At 43.3% G+C, this 24,525-nt stretch overlaps 1 protein-coding gene across 1 annotated transcript in view; it reads right to left on the reverse strand.

Annotated features, from left to right (window-relative positions):
* Positions 1–24,525, reverse strand: part of SPTA1 (spectrin alpha, erythrocytic 1) — a 78,040-nt gene that overhangs the window by 5,440 nt on the left and 48,075 nt on the right. Inside the window, exons 28-47 of the mRNA XM_025860726.2 lie at positions 20,700–20,799; positions 20,389–20,586; positions 19,484–19,627; positions 18,637–18,740; positions 17,984–18,146; positions 17,594–17,725; positions 16,954–17,091; positions 16,670–16,774; positions 15,397–15,605; positions 13,804–13,924; positions 13,140–13,261; positions 12,177–12,309; positions 10,185–10,283; positions 9,328–9,490; positions 8,673–8,749; positions 5,344–5,553; positions 2,905–3,201; positions 1,876–1,988; positions 728–745; positions 195–246 (exon numbers count right to left, since the gene is read on the reverse strand). Coding sequence (XP_025716511.1) covers positions 195–246; positions 728–745; positions 1,876–1,988; positions 2,905–3,201; positions 5,344–5,553; positions 8,673–8,749; positions 9,328–9,490; positions 10,185–10,283; positions 12,177–12,309; positions 13,140–13,261; positions 13,804–13,924; positions 15,397–15,605; positions 16,670–16,774; positions 16,954–17,091; positions 17,594–17,725; positions 17,984–18,146; positions 18,637–18,740; positions 19,484–19,627; positions 20,389–20,586; positions 20,700–20,799 — 2,698 coding nt within the window. The remainder of the gene's footprint in view (positions 1–194; positions 247–727; positions 746–1,875; positions 1,989–2,904; positions 3,202–5,343; positions 5,554–8,672; positions 8,750–9,327; positions 9,491–10,184; positions 10,284–12,176; positions 12,310–13,139; positions 13,262–13,803; positions 13,925–15,396; positions 15,606–16,669; positions 16,775–16,953; positions 17,092–17,593; positions 17,726–17,983; positions 18,147–18,636; positions 18,741–19,483; positions 19,628–20,388; positions 20,587–20,699; positions 20,800–24,525) is intronic.

Here is a 24,525-nt window from a genome sequence, read left to right on the forward strand (position 1 = left end):
TGGAGCACTGGGTGTTATGAACAAACAATGAATCATGGAACACTACATCAAAAACTAATGATGTAATATATGGTGATTAACATAACAATAAAAAAATTAAAAAAAAAGTACTACTAGGGTTGCCTTTAAGGCATTTTCCTTGCACTCCTCGTAATTCTGACGATATCCTCAGCTAATAAGCAAACGTTACTTACTTTATTTGCTTCCAACTGGGATTCCAGAGTTCCTGTTTCTTTGAGCAAAGACCTAGTCAAGAACCAGAGGGAAATGTTATTCATAATATCAGAGGTCAATATTTCATCCAGACTGATTTCGATGCCCTACATTTCTCTACTTCTATGTCTATTATATGGCTTCTCTGAAATGAATTTTCACACCAGTTTTTCATGAAACCAAAGCCTTCTGTCAACTGGCAAGTTGCTAGACAGATAAGAAGAGAAGGAAGGTCTGCCCTCGTTCTTCTATGTCTACGAGAAGGTTCCTGTACCTTCTTCCTGGTTCTTACTCTCAAATATACCCTTAACCTAATGAGGTTAAGACTCCCCCTAGTGGGGTGTAGACAGAATGATACACCCCAGGCTCCTCTTTCCACCCCACACTGTTATTTAGGCACCATCTCAATCTGATGGTGACAGTGGTGATGATGGAGATGCCTCGGTGCTAGGTCCTCCTTGTTAGTCTTAGAGAATAATACAACAAAACAAACATAATAACATAGAATACTGACCCGTCCAGAAAATAAGCCCTGGGCATGCAGTTCCGGAACAGGAATCAGATGAGAGAAAAGAGAAATCACACGTTAACACAAATCACTTCGATGATCGTCTTTCCCTAGACTTAGGGAATTTTCCGAATCTAATAGGAACTGTTTCACACTGCTCCCAGAGTCTCTCCCTCTTGGAGGAGCTCAGAGCCTCTGTGCAGCTTCTGTCTTAGGATGAAGAGCTCGGGTGTCGGGTGATGACCCCAGCGTTGGGCACACCCTGCCAGGCGATGAGGGACAAAACCAGAGGCAGAGGAAGATGAACTGTACTTCCTCTGCCTTCTGCCAGATAACTTTTAGCTGTGACACAGGATTTCCTTTTGCTCGTCGTCTGGTTTTCCTTGTTGGGTTTGTAGAAACAGTATATATCACGGATTTTCTAAACCACCCCTTTAACTCTCAAAAGCCCACATTTCTGACCCACCTACTGGATACCGTCTACCCATTTTGACATTTATTCTAATGTATTACAACCCTCTAGGTCTCTTCTTTTCTAGGTCATTTGTCCCGGAAGATGTGACAAATGCTGTTTTTGTGTATAAGACATTCGGCCTTTAATAAAAGCAATTAGCGTGGAGTATCTCACCGATTCTTACCACAGCTTCATGGTCAGGCAGCACGACAGCTTCCTAGTTTCACAGTAGGCTCTGCCTTTGGTCATGCCAATAAATACCCATGTGACCTTGAGCAAGTCCATTTGTCTACTGAGCTTCTTTGCACACTTGGAGACAGAGTAATCACATCTGCTCTGTACTGTTTTCAAGGTCGCAGGGAGAGTGAAGGGAGGTAGTGGGTATAGAAGCACTTTGTAAAGTGCAAACATAAGGGACTGTGTTATTTTAGACTTTAATTACAGGCAACAGGGGCAAAAATGAGAGTTACCTAGGAGAGAATATAGACATGTAGACAGTGGGCAGTGGTGTGACATTCTCGTTTCTTGATTTTGCAAGGATTGATTTAGAAAACCATCAATTCCAGATGAAAAGCACAGACAGGATATGGTGATTTTAGAACAACATAAATGCTGTAGGACACCCTCCTGGTCCCTTCAGATATGTATTTCATCCCTGTGGGGACGCAGGGATCATGGGTTTGGAGGCAGTGCTACGCACCTGGTCTCCAAGATCCACTGAAGGAAGGCACTGGCATTCTGCTCAAACTCCTGGCACATCTCAAAGTTCTTGACCTGTCTCGCCTCTTCCCTTTGTTGCTCCTGCTCCCGTTCCTAAAACCCCAAATCACAGATAGTGGAGTGAACACTGAAGACCTTTCTTTGCAGGAAAATAGCTAGTTCCGGGGCTCAGCTGCGCAGCTCCCCTCCTCCCAGGATAACCTATTTTCCGGAAGCACGTGCCACGCTACTCTATTCTATCTAGTATTCTATTACCTCCTGCCCACTTCTCCTGCCTCCAAAGGGGAAGGAAGCTCCCGTCACGCCTGAAAGTACTTGGCAGGTGTCTCTGAGACCAAGCCCAGCGACAAATAAGCTAGTAATAAAGGCAAATCGTCCTCTTTTCATTTTTTACTGGGTGAAATCTTCCTTTAAATGAACATAAAAGCAGCCTTAAAAGGAAAAGCAGTAACGAGCTGCCGCTCCCTCTGCTTGCGCTCGCTCTCTCTCTCTTTCTCTGACAAATAAATAAATAAAATATTTTTAAAAAAATAAAATAAAATTGGTGATATTTTGGTGAAATTTTTCTTTGTGAAACTTTTTAATATTTTCCATAGTTTCTATGATGAATATCATTATAGATAGATAAAAATTATACACAAACACATTAAAAAGGCACTTTGGAGGTAGGTATAAAATGGGGGGAAATCTATAGACTGTGAACTTATCTACGAACCTCATGACGTTTCAAATCTCATGTTTAGAGCCACCTCCTGGAGCCCATGTTTGCTTCCTTGAATCATTGCTCAACACCCAGAGGCATGAGAGGGTCTGAACTCCTGGGCGTAGGGCGCTATACCCACTGGGAATATATTTCTAACATTTCCTGAGACAGTTCCGGTTCATGACTGCTGTCCCAACATAGTTATTAACTGTGTCCTTTCTTTCTCAAAAGCCCCCCCAACTTGTATAATAAGTTAGGTGGCCATGCTCACCACCGTGAAAAGAAGCCTTTGTTGTGTGCCGTTACCTTGATGACATCGGACAGGTGCTTCCAGAACTTCTCTAGCACCTCCATCGTTAACCAGGTGTAAGGGCTGGAGGGCACGTTTAAGGCCTTAATCTGCTGGTCTAGCTCCAGCAATTCGTTGAAGTCAGATTGGGCCCCGGCCAAAGAGGCCAAGAAGGCCCTGTGGTCCTTTTGCTGCTGCCGGATCTCGTTCAGGGAGACACAGTGCACAGGCTCCGAGAGGTCCTCCTCGGCGTTCTCACACCAGTGGTTGAAAGCCGAAGCCTTGTGTGCAAATTCCATGAACAGCTCTTCAGCCTGCAGAGAAAAAAGTCACCTCCATCTTTCCCGTTAAAGCCCCTCAGCAAAAGAGAAGACTGAGGATTAAAAAAAAAAAGACCATATTCAAATATTTTCAGGGTCAGCACTCCAAGAGGACAGAACCGAAACCACCGAGGACATGAAATCAGTGGGCAGGCAGGTGCATTTGAGGCACCGGCCTGGGTCCTGGCCCCCTGGTGTGAAACTAGTCAAATCTGTCATCTATAAATAAGGAGGCTGAAGGACTCCGAGGGTTGTTTTAGTGCTAAGAGTCCAAATGAAGCAAGGGCCATTTTCAGTGATAAGATTTCATGATTTCTTATTCTGAAGTTTGAGCCCTAGTTCTTCCTGGCACCTGGTAAACATACAAAAGTAAGTAGGTGTTAAGTGAACAAATGCGTGAATCACTGAATCCACAGATCATTGATGGGACAGGCCCGTCTCTCCCATTCTCTGTTTGCTCCTTCTTTCTCTCCTCTGCTCTTTTGCAGACCGCGCCTCTCTGGTGTCTTTGTCTGTACCGAGTCCTTTTTCTGCCTTCCTTCTAAAATGTGTTCAGGGCTCAACCCAGTTCCTACCCGCTAATCTGTAGCCTTCTCCCTACGTTAATCTCTGGAGTTATCCAGATGCTCTGAATGACTGAACTGTCAGAATTTCTGAACAAGAAAAATAGTATGGATGGTCCCAAACAGTAGGTGAGCAAAAACAGTTTTATTTTTTATTTTTTTTAAGATTTTATTTACTTATCTGACAGAGAGAGACACAGCAAGAGCGGGAACACAAGCAGGGGGAGTGGGAGAGGGAGAAGCAGGCCTCCCGCCGAGCAGGGAGCCCGAGGCGGGGCTCGATCCCAGGACCCTGGGACCATGACCTGAGCCGAAGGCAGACGCCTAATGACTGAGCCACCCAGGCGCCCCCAAAATAGTTTTAGATTTAAAACGCATCATAGATTTAGGGTCAGCAGTTTGTATTTCCCAAGAGATTTATCTGAGGCAAATATAAAAATGAGTTTTCGTTCCCAAAGGTGGAGATTGAAGAGGAGAAAACTGGCTCAAATGGAAGAGGGATGACAAAGGTATTACACCATAACATCTTACCCTGTACCCACTTCAGCAATCTTTTTGCTAAAATAGACCAATATAGAGAAAGTTGATATGGATGGCCCCTACACAGGAAAGACACAAAAACCTGCAAAAGTACTTCATATTACTTTTGTAACATTATGGATCATCTGAGTATTTTACAAAGATTTTATAATCAGGAAATCAAATAAACCTCTTTGCAGCTTGAAAGTTAAGCAAAATAGAATCAGAAGGTGAAGTGTCTTTCTATGTAGAATGCATATATGTGTGTAAAGTTGCCCATAAATTGATCTAATTTTTCACTTAAGACTATTTCTGCAGGTACCGAGCCCTCCAGTAATTAGCTAAGGGTACAGACTGACTGATTTTTATCTGTGTGTTTGTCTCCTAATTCCCCTAATCGCCCGCCTTCACTTGCTGCCTGGTGTAATACTTCCTATAGTCTTCACTCAGCATCCTGATCTCCTTTTATTATTGATATTTTTTATGATCAACATCCAATAGAAAGCCACCACTAGAAAGAACATCGTCATCACTTGAGCCTATATAGAACTCAGTGGCGTGCACTGCATCTTCAGATCCATTATCTCTCTCAACCGTCATAATGCAGACCAGCGGGAGACAGTGGTAACATGATCGATTTTCATCAATGAAAGAATCAAGAGATGTGAAATGACGTCTCCCAGCTAGGTAAGGTCAACACAGGCTGAGAACTCGAGTGTTTCTTATCGAGTGCTCCTTTTATTTGGTTAGAGAAACGTGTAAGGAAAGCTTTACCTCCTGCCAGCTTAGTTTTTCCATCCGCCCGGACCATCTGCCTTTTCGTCCTTCTATTATGTGTGCCTGGCGTCCATCTCAAGTCCGCTGCATAACTGACAAATCAGTCTTAGAAAACCCCGATTACTTCCTGTCCAGTAAGAATGCCCTCCTGCTCCTTTCCGTGCACTTACTCTAATGTCTATAGTTTATCCAAACAGGAGTCCCAGTGGAATCCATTTCTGGATTCCATGACTAATATACAGATAATTGGGGCCTGATCGTGGCTTTTTTCTTTTACCTGCTGTAGAGGCAGCTGCTTCTCTAGCAACTTCTCTCTGTGGGCTGCAGAGGCCTCCAGCAGCTGTTCCCAGAGCCTCAGCAGAGCATCATGGCGCTCCTCAATGGCTTTGGTCCGGCTGTGCTGAGCAGCCACCAGTTGGTCTTTTAGGTCAGTTATTTCTGACAGTCTGTCTTGCTGGAAGCTCTGCAGACTGGCATCCAGAGTGTCCTGGGAAAAACCCAAAGAGAAGCTGTGAACAGAAAAACAATGTAGGTTCCCAGGGACCATTCACACCTGGGTTCCACCAGATTTTTATCATGGACAAGATAAGGTCTAGGAAAGAAAAAGAGTGAGGACCAAGCAAAAGGAAACATAACTTAGAGATTTAAGTGAACATTTGTGGTTGGAATTATGGCTAAGTTCTGGTGGATGCATGTTTCATAATCAGAGCTTAAGTTAGGTATATAATTAATATTAAGGGAATACTGGAGCATGATATGATCTTCAGTTTTTGAGTCAAGACTAAGTGCTTCCTAGAGCTCACATCCTTTCTAAGACTCTTTTACATCCCCTGTTATATTTTGTGTACTGATTAGTAGCAGTGCACTGCTAGAGATTTGGAAGTACACACACTAAAAACAGGGACAGTTACACAGTGTGTGTAACTGTGTGTGTGTGTGGTGTTGATACCAAAATCACAAAATTCTGGATACTACACTTCCAGCTTTAACAGGGTGGCTTGTATTTGACCAATTCTTCCTTTGAGAGCAACTTTGACTGCTGGATAAAAGTACAAACTATCAGCTGATTGAAAGAGATCAGAACGCAACTCAGGTCACTACACCTCAAGGAATCAAAACTCTAGAGAGGTGAAATAGTAGTAAAATCAGAGTAATATTCTCTGTCACCTTTCCCTATGACATGTGGGCTGCACAGGCTAAGAGACTGAGGGGAAAGCAGCTGCTCAGAACTCTTGACAATCTTATGAAATCAAAGAGACAGGTTCTGGGAAACCAGGCAGCCAGGATTTGAGCAGCTGTGGAAAAAGAACTGCAGAAAAGTTCGTCCAATAGTCTACCCGCTTTCCCCTCAAGGCATCTATGGGTTCCTAAACGCTATAGAACAGGACTCCCAGAAGCCAAGCAGAAAAACAGTAGCAAATAGTCAAAGATGCTAAGCAGACTCCTCAATAGCCTCACAGTGCTGAGTTGAGGACACAAAGAGGAGTAGCTCCAGTGAAAGGGATTTAGTTGAACCCTTAAAAGGCCCTAGGAGTAAAAGCCAACTGAAAAGGGCAAGTCCTCAAAAAAAAAAAAAAAAGATTATGTCTTGAATTATTTCAGTCCCTGGCCAAAAGTAGGGGTTGGATGGGGGGATGGAAGTGTTAAATTATAACTTTAAATCAAAATTCACGAGTTACATTATTTTAAATGTAAGTGGACTCACTGTTCCAATAAAATGATCTAATTAGATAAATAAACAATACTCAACTCTGTGAAATTTTAGGAGACATCATCCAAAACATAAAGACACTCCACATTTCCATATTCATTGCAACATCATTCACATTAGCCAAGATATGGAAACAACTTGAGTGTCCATCAACAAATGAACAGATGAAGATGTGATGCGTGTGTGTGTGTGTGTGTGTGTGTGTATAAAATGGAATATTATTCAGCCACGAAATAGAAGGAAATCCTGCCACTTGTGACAATTTGTATGAAACTAGAGAGCATATGTTAAATGAAGTAAGTCAGACGGAGAAAGACAAATGCCGTTTGCTATCACTCACAAGTGGAATCTAGAAGAGTCAAGCAGAGAAGCACAGTAGACTGGAGGTTGCTAAGGGCTGGAGGGTGGGGGAAATGAGGAGAAATTGGTCGAAGGATGCAAACTTCCAACTAAAAGAATGACTGGTTCTGGGACACTACTGGACAGCAAGATGATTACAGCTAATAATACTGTATTATATACTTGAAACTTGTTAAGAGAGTAGATCTGAAATGTTCTCAACACAAAAAAGAAGTGGTAATTACATGATGGGATGGAGGTGTCAGATAGTTCTACAATGGTAATCATTTTGCAGTGTATAAATATATCAAATCAACAACAAAAATATAAAATATAAAGATGTAAATGTAAAGACAGAAAAAATTAAAGGATGGAAATAGCTATACACTTCAAACACAAAACAAAACAAACAAACAAAAAACCTGGTACTCTAGTATGTGAAAAAGAAGACTGTGAATCAAGAAATGTTATTAGAAAGAACATTTCATAATTAAAAGTATCAATTCATCAAGATGATTTGTAATTCTAAATGTCAACACAACTTTGAACCTAACGTCAAAATATATAAAAATTACAAAGTAGTTAAACAACATGATTAACAACCCAAATCTGACAGGTAATATAAACCACTGTAAAACACACATTCTTTTTGGGGCACCTGGGTGGCTCAGTTGGTTAAGCGTCTGCCTTCAGTTCAGGTCATGATCCCAGAGTCCTTGGATCGGGATCCCTGCTCAGTGGGAAGCCTGTTTCTCCCTCTTCCTCGGCCATTCCCCCTGCTTGTGCTCTCTTACTTTCTCTCTCAAATAAATAAATAAATAGAATCTTTAAAAAATGCACATTCTTTTCAACTGTAAATAGACTATTCACCAAAACATATCATTTGCTGGATGTAAATCAAGCTTCTAGAATAATATAGAATGTGTTTTTAAAACAAAGTGGAATTAAACTAGCTATAAATATCAAAGACGATAATGAGAAAATTCCCAAGTGTTTGGAAATTCAGCAAAATACACTATGGAATAACAAATAGGTTAAATAAGAAATTGGAAACCACAGAAACATTTTATCTGAGTGATACTAACAGAAGTAACATATGAAATTGTGAGATGCAGCTAAAGCTCTGCTTAGAGGGAAATTTATTTCCTTACATCAAAATGCTGAAAAAAGGAGAATGTCTAAATATTTGATGATCTAAATATTTACCCTATGGAATGTTTTAAAAAAAAGTTAATCCCAAATAAAATAAAATAAAATGATAAAGATATAAAAAGATATTAATGGAATATAATACAAAGATTATACGAAATACAAAGAAAAATAAAAAACCAAAGCTGGTTGTCTAATAGAAATGATGCTCACTTAGCAGCAGCAAGACGGGTGGGAGGGAGAGGGAGAAAAAACTAGCAAGTTACCAATATTGGGAAGGGAAAAAAGCAGATCCTACAGACAAGAAAACCACAGAATTGGGGAATGGGATAATCCTAGTGTTCAGCTTCTGTGTATGTGGGCCATGGACGTGCCTGGCACCTGCCCAGGGGCCGTCCCGTTCTCACCTGCTTTGCCAGGAGAGTGAGGGAGGCAGCGAGGTCTGTACCATTGCCATTGGTCTTCAGACTTTCTTCTTTCTCAGCTAGAGAGCAAAGATGATTGATTAGAGGGGGAAAGTAGTTGCTCTTGAATCGGCCTTGGTAAGGAAAAAAGAAATATTTCCTCTATGGCACGAGAGAGCCTCCTGACTCTGGGAGTGGATCATTTATTGGAATATGGGAGCAGTAGGGGCTGATGGACGGTTTCTCTGGACTTATGCAGCATAGAACTGACTGGAACAGAGCTAGGGCCAAGGGAACTTCTGAGTGTTTTGGAAAACGGAGTAAAATTGCAGATTAGACATAATTTAGAAGTAATTGGACACACTGTTTATTTTTTAGAATGTTTTGCCATGGCTCTGCCTTTTTAAATATCACCGATGAAACCACCAATTCCCCTAAAATGTGTTTTCTGGAATTCTGGTCCTCAGTCACCCATCAGCATGTTTTCTGGGGCATGTGTGTGTGCACACAGGCACACACACATGAGTGTAATTGTGTCCAGAAAGGGTAAGAGTGGGTGAGGAGGGAGTATCTCTCTTCCCATGGAAAGTGAGAAAATCCCAGAACCTTTCTATCAATGGAATTTACCAGTATTTCCCCTGGCCTTCACATGTCATACCTATCCAGGCCTCCACCATGTCAGCCTTCCAGTTAAACTGCTGAAAGGCATAATCCTCTTCCAGTTGTGACTTCCAAGCATTTATTGTGCTGGACAGAGAAGGGATCTCTTCTTTCAGAGACTCTATCTTGGCAGAAATCTTCTCCTTGTGCTGAATTTTCTCCTGCAACACCAAGGTAGAGGGGAGAAGAAGAGACAGATGCATGGGTGGATGTCTAGAACTGGACGTTGAAACTCTTTAGTATGACAAAAAGGAGTCATCTCTCTCATTCCAAATACGTAACTACTCTCCTCTGGGTCTAGTGAATTTATCTTATTTTTCATCCATGCCTGGGATGGTTCTTTCCACTCTAGCATTTGGAAGATCTTCTCGTGTTGTCCACGTAAGTAAGGCCTTCATAGTTGGAGTCCCCTCTGTTCAAGACTCTGTATAGCACTTAATCAGTGAGGATTTGTAAAAACAAGCATTTAAATAAAAGAATGATTTTCAAGTCACAAAGAGGTTTCAGTTCTGATCCTCCTCCCCAGAGGCATACAAAGAAATTTATTTACATTTTTACAATACTCTATAACCAAAGCATGCCATACGATCTTTATAAATGCCATGTTCTGCACACAGTGAGTAGGAGGGTCAGCAAAGGATTTAAGGAAATCTGCAGGGTATATCTATAAGAACTTGAAAAAAATTTATAAAAAGCAGCAACTGAACAGATAATTATTTGCTCAGAAGGAAAACAACGTAGCTAGTCAGAGAGTATGAAAATTCGATGGGTGAATTTTAGCGCTGCTCATGATTGTATATTTGAACCAATCCCTTTTGGAAAATGAGCTCGGCCTGGAATCCCTGAGTTGCTCACCTTATTCAAGATGTCTTCTCCTTGAGCGCATATGTCTTGCACTCGGGTCTCATGGACAGCAAAGTCATTTTCCAATGTTTCATGCTTCTTTAGCAGGCTCTACATAAATGAGTCAGTGAGAATCAACACATCCAATCAACACATCCACCCCCATTCTGACTCCCACTGAGCTACCCCCAAGGATGATTCAGCTACACTGGCTACAGAGTAGGGGACCGTCTACTTCTTCCTGCACAGAGCCACTGAATGCCTCTCCTGAAGCTCTTCACTTGCCAAAAAGGGAAATCTTACCAGAAAAGAAAGAGACAAAGAAATACAGTGATATTCTTCCTAACTTACTATGTGAACTTGAAGCTTTTCTGGACTTTAGAATGAGAGTGTTGGTCAAGGTAAAATGTAAGAATTCCTCCATTTTGAAATTTATATAATTCCATGAAACGTTGTATCTGACAGAAAGATAATAACTATCATCCTATGTTAAGAACTGGCCTAGGGACCCTTGGGTGGATCAGTCGGTTAAGCGTCTGCCTTTGGCTCAGGTCACGATCCCAGGGTCCTCCGCTTGCTTCTCCCTCTGCCCCTCCCCCTACTCATGCTCTCTCTCTCTCAGAGAGATAAATAAAATCTTTTTTTTTTTTTTTAAAGAAGTGACCTAAAGGCAGCTAAAGAGAACATTGAGATGTTTTGAATCTCAGTCTCAACCTTCTCTGGGCCTACTGTCGCTGGAAGGACGGAGAATGGAGGGAGGATGAAGCCCGGGCGCGGTGTGTCTCCTCCTTCTCTATATTCTCCTGAGTGTTCGGGAGACCAGGCAGCTCCGCCCGCCGCCACCCCCATCCTCAAGGCGCTGGGCTGCCTCTGCTGTCCTTGCCTCCTCTTGTCACAAAGGCGCCCCATCCACTTTTCCTTTTACGTTGCTCACTAACCCGGGCCAAGGAAGACACAGATTTTGTGTGACTATCATACTTTTAACCACCACATTTTGAAAATATAAGAATCTCTGATACATCGTGTTCTTAGGCATTAAAATAAGATGATTATTTCTTTAAATACAAGATGGGCTACATGATCTTGCCCTGGCATATGTGCCACCACTAGAGGAACCTGGGTAGGTGGTACATGGGACCTCCCTATGCTCTTACAACTGCATGTGTATCCACAATTCTCAAAACCGAAGGTTTCATTTAAAAAGGGGAAGGCTTTGGGAGTGTTTGAGATGAAGCCCTAAACCACTTAAATGTGTCCCATGTGTGCACACATCCCAAAAGGCTTTTCAAAGGAAAAGGGTTTGGTAGCATGAATTGTAAGCTATGCAGGTTTTAAGCTTTCTCTTGCCCATGTGAGCCTTTCCTTATTTCATCACATAAGAGTGAACTAATCTCCACAGAGAATTCTTGGTAAATCCCTAAGTTTTAAGGCTAGTAGGCACACATCTCAAGGTCCCAAGAACCTTATTTTCTTATGATCACTCTCTCAAAAGCTCTTAAAGTCCATATTAACTCGAGATTACACGGACCACTTGTTCATTTCTTTACTGGTAAACTCTACACTGTATTTACAAGTATGTCTGTAAATGGTGGAACTGGTCCACCTTCCAGGTAGCCCTGCTAAAATGATATTTTCTAGAAACCATAACCAATGCCCGAGCATAACAATCTTCCCAATTCAGTGTAACTGATTTGAGGGAAACTTTAGGAAACCTACCCCTATGAGGGAAGGTCTGTAACCATGATGACTTGAAGTCACAGACAGACTACAAATCGTGGGATTGGGCTTTGAGTTCCACCTTCACACCTGATTGATCCCATGATCTTGGGCAAGTTACATCACTGGACCTTGACTTTTCATATTTAAAACTGGCTGGAGTATCCATATTTCCATCATCTCTTTCTCCCAGCCGGAGAAAGATTATTTTCATAGATGAAAGTGTTGACTACATCAGAAAAGATTCAAATCAAAGGGGAGCTCTCAGTCATTCAGCCTGTGGCTCACCTGAGTCATGGCCAGTGTATCTCCAGAGCCCCCTCCGGCAACCATAGCTTCCTTTTCACTGATCCAAGCTTCCTCCTCCTCTGCATTCTGCATGAATTCCAAGTACTCCAGGGATTCCTCCAGCTGACGCCCTCTGCAACAGGGTGGTAAGCCCCAGTGAGGATGAGAAGACAGCAGGACCCAGGGGAGCACCGCACATAGCCCGGCCACACGAGGCAGCCACAGTGGGACTGGGCCACAGAACAATCCGACGTGAGCTCCTGTGAACTGGGGAGGCCCTGGCCCCAGAAGTTCCGGTTTGTGGCATCATCTGCTCTCCGGGAATCTTTGCTGGGGGAAGGGAGCCTTACCCAAACATGAGGGCCCAGACATCAGAGTTGCAGGACAGCATCAGTGAAGTAGTGTCTCTTTCTACTCAGAGCACCGTGGTTCCTCTTATACAGTGAAGGCACCCTCAATGCTAGAAGTTTCCTTGTATTCCCCAGAAAGACATGTCTTCCTACCGCCAACAGGTATGGAATCATAGGCAGAAATTATTCTGTTTGTCTATCTGGCTGCAGGGTTCTCATTGATTGTATGGCTATCAGGGAGAAAATAATATCCCCTCGTTCATTCATTCCTAGGGGCTGCTCACAGCACTAAGCTTGGCGGCGGGCGGGGGGGGGGCGTTGTACAAAGTAAAACAGACCCAGGGGCATGACCTGGTGTGAAGCATTGGCGCATGAGGCCAACGATGATAAAGGACGGTTGCAAGAAAGCATGGGAGCGGAGGTGTGTTCAGACCACAGAGGTGGCAGCCTCCTCACCTCTCCCTGGGGTCAGTGGGGGCAAGCTGCATGGCAGACTGGCATCTGAGCAGGGAGTTCGATGATAAATAGAGATGGGGAGTTGGGGAGAGCAGCCAATGCTAAGCCCAATACCAACAACCCAGGAAGATAGCTGGGACTCCTATCACTGACTCACCGAGCAGCCGCCAACTCTTTGAGCTCCTCCCAGTGTTGGAAAAAATGAGTCAGCCGTTCCTGGATCTCCTCCTGCCCCACAGCAGCCTTATCTCCCAGCCTGTCTGCCGCATCCAGCACACTCTGGAGAACACACACCCATGTAACATTACCCCACAGACTCTCCCCATTTAGTCAGCGTTCCCTGGTAAGGTATCCAGCCCTTCCCACCCTCCACATCATTTATAAACCCCATGGTACTTGGGGTGGTCTTGGGAAAATCTTGGGAGAATGAAGACACCTGCAGTCAGGTCCACCATGCTAAATGTCCCCTTGTGCAACTTCAGTGCTTATACCAGGCTATACTCCATGATCTGCTTTCTGGATTATTCATGGTCATAGGGTGATGCAGAACTGTCTTCTGCCCCTATGACTCAGCTCAAGTACAGCTTTTCCAGATGTCCTAGACTGCACCCTAATCACCAACAATTGTGTCTATGGTATTGAAAGTGTCCCTTCCAGGGAAAAGCACAGTCCCTGAGCAGAATTCTTCTATTCACAGAAGACAATGTGCAGAGGAGGGAAGAATGCCTGTAGGCTCTTTACCTAGCTCCCTGTGGCTCTGCATGCCACCGCCCCATTGTGCAGCATCACCCTACTGATCCACAGACCTCAACGCTTCATACCTGGATGGTGGGTTCATGGGCCACCAGCTCCCCCTCGAGGCGCTTGTGCTTCTTCAGCAAATTCTGCACCCCCTGAAGGTCCCTCCCATAGTCCTGGGAGCTCACGCGTAACAACTTCTCCCTGGGACCAAGGAAGGAAATGGAAAACGTAGTTTAGACATTCGAGGTCATCCTAGAGCAAGGGTTTTCCAAGAATGGGTGTGTGGCTGGGGGTGGGGAGGTGGTAAATTCCGGAACACTCGGGAGTCAGTAACCACAAAGACAATTAGTGCCAGAGGCTTTCTGCAAAACTCCTGACAATACAAATGAAAATAACATACTGGTCCCCACTATGCCCACAGCTGTGACAGCCTTTCCATTCCTTCCCTTGTCTGCCTACCTGTGCATCTCTTCTTCTTTGCTCAGGGACATGCACTAATGTTTCTCTTTCAAAAAATGTGAAAATTATATGCACACACATATAAATGACCCTATGTACATATATGGCGTTCATGGCCTTTATCATTTTTGCCTATTAATATCAATAATGAATCAAGATAGAATGGGTTAAAAAAAAAAGCTGATACCGCAACCACAAAGCATAGTAAAAGACTACACAGGCAAGATTATGTTATCTCATTGTTTCTGAAGTTCCTACGATGTCCTCCTCGTTGCCTGGTGCACAAGGCTTCCCTTTAATTCATTGATTACCAGCGAGAATCAGCAGGCTTATAGAAGAAGAGCACGATGAGGCAGGTTACATGGGAAGTAGGGAAAATAATTTGATTTTCCCAATCATACTTTTTACCACAAAAACAGAATTAGTGATGAAAGCCTGGCAGGTACTGGGTAGTGTTGGCCTGTGTCCAGTTCGGTGGCACCTTAGATTCCCAGGATGGAGCTAGAGTGTATTGTGCTGAGCAAAATAAGTCAGACAAAGAAGGGCAAACACCATATGATTTCACTCAGATGTGGAATTTAAGAAACAAAACAGACCAACATAGCAGAAGGGGAAAAAAAGAAAATGAAGGAGGCAAACCATAAGAGACTCTTAAAGACAGAGAACACACTGAGGGTTGATGGAGGGAGGTGGGTGGGGGACGGGCTAGGTGGGGGATGGGCATTAAGGAGGGCACCTGTTGCCATGAGCACTGGGTATTATATGTATCACTGAATTCAACTTCTGAAACTAATGTTGCACTGTATGTTTCTTTTTTGTATGTTCACCAACTAGAATTTCAATATTTTTTTAAACAAATGACAAGGATTTCGGCAGTTGAGTAAGTTGTAAAGGCCCAGCTATCTCATCCAGACATTACACATTCTATGAACTATCTAGAACAAGCAAGCATACATGGTTTCTTAATTTTGTTCCCAGAATGTATGTGAATTGCTCCCCACTTCTCCAAGCCTGTCTCCTTCCGCCTGCATACAGTGAGATAATTTGAGAAAAATAAAACCAATGTTAACTTTAGGCTAAGGCAAACATGGTTAAGAAGTAATACCAACTGTAAGAAACAATTACATATTTCATTTCAGCACCAAATGGGAACACGTTTGGTGGATCAGCTATTCTCTTTGGTTATTGGTGCAGTGTGAGCTGGCCATACATACTCTATCCATGATTCCTCATCATCTAGGTCCTGGAAGAACTGGAACAAGGCATAAGCCTCTTTGAGTTTCTCATGGTGTGTGGCTGCCAAGTCCTGGACATTCAGGAAGCGCTCATTGACATTATCCCTTTCCTCCACAATCTGGTCAACATTGAAAGTCCCGCTGGAGAGCAGATCAGCAGCTAACTCATTCAGGTCCTTGAGTGCATCCTAGAAAGCCGAGGTGTTTTCAGTGAACAGAACGATGCAGGCATTAAGTAGACCCTGGACTTTAACCACCACTGGTGCAGGTTCAAAGTCTGGGTCAAATAGACTGTTTTTGAAGATAGTCAAATTGATGATAAGCTCTTTTAACTCAGCTCAGATGGGGGCAAGATCAGAGAGCACAGTGAGTAACGCGACTATAATACTCAAAGTGTCCGTTTGCTTTCTGGTATTCTCCCTTGTTTTTTCCTCCTCTTCCCAACTGGAAAATGAGTGTGAGGAAGTGTGTGTCTCCAAACATGACTGTCTTCCTCACAGTCCTGAGTCTGACACAGATTGATAGATAGAAGTATTCAAGAAGAGCTACTCTACCATAACATTCCTAGGCTGACCACGTCAGAACACACCCAGACTCTTCTGTCTGTTTTCACTCTAACTCTGTCCTTCTAGTATTGTCGTGGGGAATGTCATCAGGTGCTAAAGCTCTGGAACTTAGAAAGCCTTTGACTTCTTGTTCTTTCTGTGCCTATCTCTGCCACCAAATAAAACTGATAATATAAAATTCTCCAGGATGAAATCAATACCTGCCAACATGTTTATCACTGCTCCCAAAACACATTTCTGCTTGATATTGGAATGCAACTGGAATTCTCCATAGAATTTCCAGAGTGTATATATGGTTCACCTTCGTTGCACATGATATCCCCCTCTGATATTTTTTGCTCTCTATAATGATGTAAAATAAACTCTCTTTCATAGGCCAGATCAAATATGAGCTTTGAAAGATAGTGAGTTTAGATGTATGCCTCATTAAAAGGTAGACAAGATAGCTTTAGGAACCTCTTCCTGGACCCTCTTCCTCAGCATCTATAGTTTCATGACAACTGGTTAGCAGTGACCATTGCCACAGCTCTGCAGCTCATGGATTCGACCTGGTATAATGACTGCTGGCTGAGACCGCTAAGGTCAGTTTTGCAAGAAAGTGTTCTCAAATGGCCTCCTAAGATGAGAGACGAAAGTCAGAGGCATTTCCATTCTGCCCAGAGGAGTGAGACCCCAACACTGCTTACCTCTCGGGCCAACATCTCAGTTTCCAACAGCTGATGTTTTTTGAGCAAGTTTCCTGCTGAAGCCAAGTCCCTGGCCTGATCTTTCATGGCCAGCAGTGTCTCTGCCTGCGAATAAAGAAATATGCAGTGAAGCTGCCAGATGAAAATGGTCTTTAAGGAGAACATTAGCAACCATATCCCCCAACTTTTCCCAAGAAAGTCAAGGAAACTGTTCATGCATAAACCCATTTATCTGGCAAGTAGTTATTAAGATCCCATGCCCCCATCATTCCGGGTGCAATCACCTCTGAGAGCCAGAACTTGAAGTCCTGGATGCCTGTGTTGAACCTCTGTTGGCGACTCGCCTCATTGAGCTTCTGTCCTTTGTCAATTGTTTTCTCAAGCAGGTAGTTCCAGTGTTTGTCCAGCTCTTCCAGTTGACCCTAACTCAAAGAAATTTGGGGATCACTATGGTATTTAGGATCCTGAGGCCTGTGAAAACTTGAAGAGATACTGTAGGGGCCTAGGAGTTAGGGACTAGCCAAAATCTGCCAACCTTTGAATGCCATACATTTTTAACTATTTATGCTTAATCTGGGAAATAGCAGGAGGTGTTGGAACAAAGTTTGAGGAAAGGGTCCTGGGCTGCTTACAGAGACTGGTGCCTAAGAGCCAAAGCTCTTGGCAATAGGGATAGAAAATGTCAAACAAGCATGACAACGCTGAAGAATTAGGTCTAAAGCTTTCTCAGAGTCCTAGGTACTGAGTTTGACAGAAGTGATAAGGTCTGAGCAACACGGTTTCCCACCTTCTTTGTGCGGCCGTCAGAGGGAAGATCGCTAACCACAGAACACACTCCATATCCCCACCCATGGAAACTCTGAAGGAAGAAGGGGCTTCTCCTCACGTGCCTTTAGCCCAAACCATCCTGAGCAGAACCCCTACCTTCATGGTCTCTTCATTCCCGTCACATGCCTCCCGCTCAATCAGAGAGTTCCCCAAGTTGAGGACTCCCTCCACCTCCTCAGCTCGGCCCTGGACCTCATTTTCAAAAGCCTGGTGCTTCAGGTATTTTCTCTGAAGGGAAAGCAGAAACTAAATTACCCTGTAATCTAAGGAAGCAAGATAGATAAGTTCTGTTTCAAAGAAAAAGTTAATGTTCTGTCATAACCAGTGGTGACTTCCTGAAGGACCCACGCCTTAACATTAGACTCAGAAGCCCCTGAGGGCAGACAATGGCCTCAACAGCGAGGAAGCATTCTGTTTAGGGAGACAACCCTTCATCCAACAATCTGGGTATGCCAGAGTTTTCCAAGATTCCTGTTTTGAACTTGCCTGGATGTTGGTGGGATCTTTGTAGGATTCATCGCAGGCTATGGGCAGCATCTCACTGATCCATTCCTCCAGGTCCTCAAGGTCATGGTGGAATTTTTTGAGGTCGGCATAGTCACCAAGTTTTGCGCGCTCAGCCATCAGCAGTTCTTTTAGAGCGTTCCATCTGGAGGAGGAAGCTAGATCACTCTCTGCCCTCAACCCTTCCACCAAGGTTTGATGCCATGTCTGCAATCTTCTCATTTCCCAGCTTGTCCCTTCTCCTCTCGTTATTTATGGATTTATATGTTATACGTAACAAAGCTATATATTATTTAGCTATACATTATATGTTATAATATTACAAATAATGTTCATATACATATTATATTACATGTATATTATATCTAATATTACATATTATACTAATAGATTTAGTTGTTGCATCGTCTTGTTATTTTCAAATATATAATACAGTGGTTAAGTCAGTAATAATTAAGTTGTATTCCATGCCTTTCATTCTGTGAGTCTAGATCAGAAATGTTTCCAAGTGTCAACATAGTCTTAGGGATTTAGAAATGAAAAGAACTCAGAGTGTGACCCCCATCCTCCATGCTAGCGAAGAGGTCACTCTGCTGCATCTTCCTTAGCTCACAAAACACCTGCTCAGGCCTGACCTGTCTAGCACCCGTTGGAACCGAGCAGCGATCTCCTCCTTGGCATAGTGGTCATCAGCTATGAGCCGCTCCGCAACATGGTCTAACTCAGTGATCTTATTTTCCTAGATAGAGGAAAAGAAAAAAGCCCAGATGCCTGGAGATTAGGCCCTCAGTGCAATCCCAGACTCTCTCCTAGAAAAGAACAGAGACACCCTTTGTGGCTTCACAAAAGGGAACAAAACCAGGGCCAGAGGGTAAATGCCACGAAAGTGGCTTTTAATTCAACAGGAGGAGACACATTAATAATGACACTAAGATGGGCTCCTGTGGTATGGACTCCCGTGGTACTGAGCTCCTGTGGTATGGACTCCTGTGGTACTGAGTTCCTGTGGTACTGAGCTCCTGTGGATGGACTCCTGTGGTACTGAGCTCCTGTGGTACTGAGCTCCTGTGGTATGGACTCCTGTGGTACTGAGTTCCTGTGGTACTGAGCTCCTGTGGATGGACTCCTGTGGTACTAAGCTCCTGTGGTACTGAGCTCCCTAAAAAACAGACTCCTCCCTTGGCCATGGCAGAGGGTGACTCCTGCATTGGGTGGGATGTTGGCATAGGCAGTATATAAAGTCACTTCCAATTCTAAAAGGTAGGTTGTTAAAGGCTGGGCTTGCAGTAAGTCAGTCCAATGCCATGAGTGACTTGAGGAAGGCTAAGCCACCGTATCAACTGCCCTGTCTAACTCAGAGTTTTCTGTAAGAAGCAAATGGGAATTAAAACACTTGTAAATCACAAAACTATATACACGTATAGAATCTCTGTTATTATTACTAATATTTATTATTGGAACTCTTATATTAGTTGTTATTACCTGGGCAGTGATTGCTTTGTCCAAATCGTCCCGTTTCTTCATCAAGGCCACTAGAGTATCTAAGGAACTGTGGCCCTCTGACCTCAGGAAATTCTCACGCGCCAGCATCCAGCTCTCAGCCTGATCACAATTCCCATGGAACAACTATGGGGAATGAAGGCAGAGGTTATATCCAATCCAGGGGACAGAGGAAATGATCCATCCCTTTCCTACAACACTGATGTAAGGGATCCCATAAGGGTTGCTTATGTTCTTCCAAGAAACATTCATACCATGAATCTTAGCTATTCTGGAGCTTTTACTCTTCCCTGAAAATTTTATGTTTTTGTTTAAACTATACTCCATTCCCAGGGTGTGTTTCCCATATGCTGCACCTGGCAGATGCTGGTTGGTTATTTTCTTAGGACCCTCATAACCACCACCCTCAGGGTCACCAGTGATCCACTCATCCCTTCCCTCACTGGCACTAATCACTCCCTCTTCTTTAGCCTCAAAACTTTCATACGTTTTATTAACAATCACCTGTGCTAGAATGGTCTGTCTACATGTTTAATTTCACTACTTCAGAAAAGAGACGTTATCTTACTAATCTTTGTGTTTCCAGGGCTCCACACCCAGCATGTTCTCAACAAGAATCAATCAACCAAACTCTCAATCAATAAATACATTATAATCACCTGCATCTCGTGCCAAGAGCTGATCCCCACTTTGTTTGGCTCTTCTAATAGGAATACGAGCGGAGAACACCACAATGAGAGCACAATGGCAGAGAGCCAAGAAATGCCCTTGTGCCTACGGGATGGCAAGCCCAGTGAAATGAGCACCTGCAGGAACTGTGCAAACTTGCACAGAAGGAACAGACTGAGCCTAACTAATCCTTTTCAACAGGGTCAAGTGTGCTTTACCTGCAACTCCAGACACTGATCCAGCATCCTCTTGCGTTGTTTCCATGCTTTCTCCAAGTCATCTTTCTTTAGCCTGACTGCTTCAAGCTTTTCTTCAATTTCAGGACTGGAACGGTGCCCACTGCTTATAAGTTCTGCACCAAAGTCTTCTAAGGCCTGGAAGGTGGGAGCTTCAGCCTCCATGTCAGCCCGATGCTCCTGTGTTGGAAATAGGAAGAGGCTGGGGGCACCAATGGCATCTCAACAATGTCATAAAACGAGGGAAGTTTGGGAAGTCATGTGATCAGTGGCTGTGGATTTTGTAACCATACCTGGTGTCGCTCCAGCAGGATCTCCGTGCCAGTTAAATCCTCAGCCAGCTCCTCTGATGATACCATGCCACCAATGCTACTGATCCAGTTCTCTAGGTCCCTAGAGAAATAGACATATTGGGATTGATAAGAAAACATTGCAGCTTGCAACAGGGCTATCTGTCCTTGGCTATTTCTAGATTAACACCTTCCATTTGACTTTATATGCTTCACAGATCTTGGGTTTGTTGTTTGTTTGTTTTAAAAAGGAAATTCATTATTGTAAATTCATTACACATGAATCTGCTTGTGTATAAAGAATGAAAATAATCTTTAAAAAGGAAATAGATCAAAATATAAAATTATAGAGATGAAGACAGACAGACACTTTCTAGAATTTGGTCACAGTGCTTAAGAAAAATTCCAAGTAAAAGGAAAATACAGGAAAAAGACAAGTGTGATAAAGATGATTTACTAGGGAGCAAGATGGCGGAGGAGTAGGAGACCTGGATTTCATCTGGTCTCAGGAATTCAGCTGCATAGGGATCAAACCATTCTGAACACCTACGAACTCAACAGGAGATCGAAGAAAAGAATAGCAACAACTCTCTGAACAGAAAAGCGACCACTTTCTAGAAGGTAGGACGTGCGGAGAAGTGAATCCGAGGCGATATTCGGGAGGATAGACGGCGGGGGAGGGGGCCTCCATCAGCCGTTCCCGGCAAATGATAGAGCCGTGGAGCACAAAATCGGATATTTTAGAAGTTGGCTCCGCTGAGGGACGTCGCTCCAGTGGCTAAGCGGGGGGTGGAACCCTCGCGGGACAGTGTGGTCTCAGGACCCTCGGGGTCACAGAAAGACCGGGGGTGCCTGAGTGCGGCAGAGCTCCCAGGTATCGGAGCGGGGAAGCCGGCTGCAGAGACGGAGCCGCGGCGCGGGCTCTCAGCTCGGGGTGGCCATAAACTGTGATCAGTGACAGTTGGGCCACTGCTCCTCCAGCAGAGACCCAGTGGGCGGCAGAGCCGCGGAGACTCCCCTTCCTCCCCTGGGAGGAGCGGCGCGGGAGCGCACCGCAGGGATCTGCTGGGTTTGGAGACTCCACACGGGGTCGGGTGCCAGAGATAGAAACGCTCGGTCACAGGCCGGGTGAGCACGGAGTGCGGCCGGAGACCGGGGAGACGGGAGTGACTGCTTTTCTCTGGGGGCGCACTGAGGAGCAGGGCCTGAGTTCTCAGCTCCTCCGGGCGGAGATTGGGAGGCCACCATTTTCACCCTGGTCCTCCAAAGCTGTACCAGAGCTTGCAGGGAACAAAAGCTCCTGAGAGCAAACTTTCAGCAGCTTGCTTAGCCCAGACCGACAAGGGCGGGGCAATTCCACCTCCGGCAAAGACATTTGGGAACCACGGCAACAGGCCCCTCCCCCAGAAGATCAGCACGGACAGCCAGCCAAGACCAAGTTTACCGATCAAGGAGAACGGGAGAACTCCAGCGCTAGGGGAATACTGCACATAGAATTCATGGCTTTTTTTTTTACCATGATTCATTAGTTCATCAAAGTTAATTTTTTTAACTGTTTTTTTTTTAATTTTTCTTTTTCCCTTTTTCAACCAACATCTTATCAATCCCTTTTTTAAAACAAACATTTTTTATTTTTCATTTTTAGAGTCATGTTTTATCCCTTCATAGTAGTTACCCTTATTTTTGGCATATATATATAAGTTGTTCTCTCTTTAAATTTTGAGATACAGTTTCTTCTAACAGATCAAAATATACCCTAAATCGCTAGTGTATGGCTTTGTTCTAGTCTCCTGCCTGATCACATTCTCTCCCTTTTTTTTTTTTAAATCTTCTTCTTTCTTTTTCAAACAACTTCTTATCTTAAATTCCTTTTATAAAATCTTTTATAATTTTCATCTTTACAGTCATCTTCCTTCCCTTCATTGTATCAACCCTTATTTTGTACATATATGTCTTTCTTCCTTTAAAATTTTAGGAGGCACTTTTTTCTAATAGACCAAAATATGCCCAAAATCTAGTGTGTGGCACTGATCTATGCACTGGCCTGATCTTATTTGATCACATTCTGCTTTTTTTGTATTGTTCTGTTTTTGTTTTTAGCTTTTTTTTCTTTTTTTTCCTCTTTCTTTTTTCTTTCTTTCCCTTTCTTTTCCCCTGGTTTCAGGTCTTTTATGATTTGTTTAGAGTATATTTGCTGGGGACGTTGTTAACCTGTTAGTATGTTGTTCTCTCATTCATCTTTTCTCCTCTGGACAAAATGACAAGATGAAAAAAATCACCTCAGCACAAAGAACAAGAGGTAGTACCATCAGCCAGGGACCTACTCAATACGGACATAAGTACGATGTCAGACCTAGAGTTCAGAATCATGACTTTAAAGATACTAGCTGGGCTTGAAAAAAGCGTGGAAGTTATTAGAGAAACCCTTTCTGGAGAAATAAAAGAACTAAAATGTAACCAACTCGAAATCAAAAAGGCTCTTAATGAGGTGCAATCAAAAATGGGGGCACTAACTGCTAGGATAAATGAGGCAGGAGAGAGAATCAGCGAATAGAAGACCAAATGATGGAAAATAAAGAGGCTGAGAAAAAGAGAGAGAAACAACTACAGGATCACGAGGGCAGAATTTGAGAGATAAGCGATACCATAAGATGAAACATTAGAATAATTGGGATCCCAAAAGAAGAAGAAAGAGAGAGAGGGGCAGAAGGTATATTGGAGCAAATAATGGCAGAAAACTTCCCTAATGTGAGGAAGGAAACAGGCATCAAAATCCAGGAGGCACATGGAACCCCTCTCAAAATCAATAATAATAGGTCAACACCCCAACATCGAATAGTAAAACTTACGAGTCTCAGAGACAAAGAAAAAATCCTGAAAGCAGCTCGGGAGAAGAGATATGTAACCTACAATGATAGAAATACTAGATTGGCAACAGACCTATCCACAGAGACCTGCCAGGCCAGAAAGGACTGGCATGATATCTTCAGAGCACTAAATGAGAAAAATATGCAGTCAAGAATACTATATCCAGGTAGGCTGTCATTGAAAATGATAAAAAGCTTCCAGAACAAACAAAAACTAAAGGAATTTGCAAACACAAAACCAGCCCTCCAAGAAATACTGAAAGGGGTCCTCTAAGCAAAGAGAGAGCCTAAAAGCAGCATAGACCAGAAAGGAACACAGACAATATACAGTCACAGTCACCTTACAGGCAATACAATGGCACTAAATTCATACCTTTCAATAGTTACCCTGAATGTAAATGGGCTCAATGCCCCAATCAAAAGACACAGGCTATCAGATTGGATTAAAAAACAAGACCCACTGATATGCTGTCTGCAAGAGACTCATTTTAGACCCAAAGACACCCCCACATTGAAAGTGAGGGGGTGGAAAACCATTTACCATGCTAATGGACACCAAAAGAAAGCTGGGGCGGCAATCCTTATAACAGACAAATTAGATTTTAAACCAAAGACTGTAATAAGAGATGAGGAAGGACACTATATCCTACTTAAAGGGTCTATCCAACAAGAAGATCTAACAATTGTAAATATCTATGCCCCGAACATGGGAGCAGCCAATTATATAAGGCAATTAATAACAAAAGCGAAGAAACACATTGACAACAATACAATAATAGTGGGGGACTTTAACACCCCCCTGACTGAAATGGACAGATCATCTAAGCAAAAGATCAACAAGGAAATAAAGACTTTAAATGACACACTGGACCAAATGGACTTCACAGACATATTCAGAACATTCCATCCCAAAGCAACGGAATACACATTCTTCTCTAGTGCCCATGGAACATTCTCCAGAA

This window comes from Callorhinus ursinus, unplaced genomic scaffold (genome assembly GCF_003265705.2).
Source record: "Callorhinus ursinus isolate GAN/ISIS: 27379988/994484 unplaced genomic scaffold, GSC_fseal_2.0 scaffold88, whole genome shotgun sequence".
Taxonomy (NCBI): domain Eukaryota; kingdom Metazoa; phylum Chordata; class Mammalia; order Carnivora; family Otariidae; genus Callorhinus; species Callorhinus ursinus.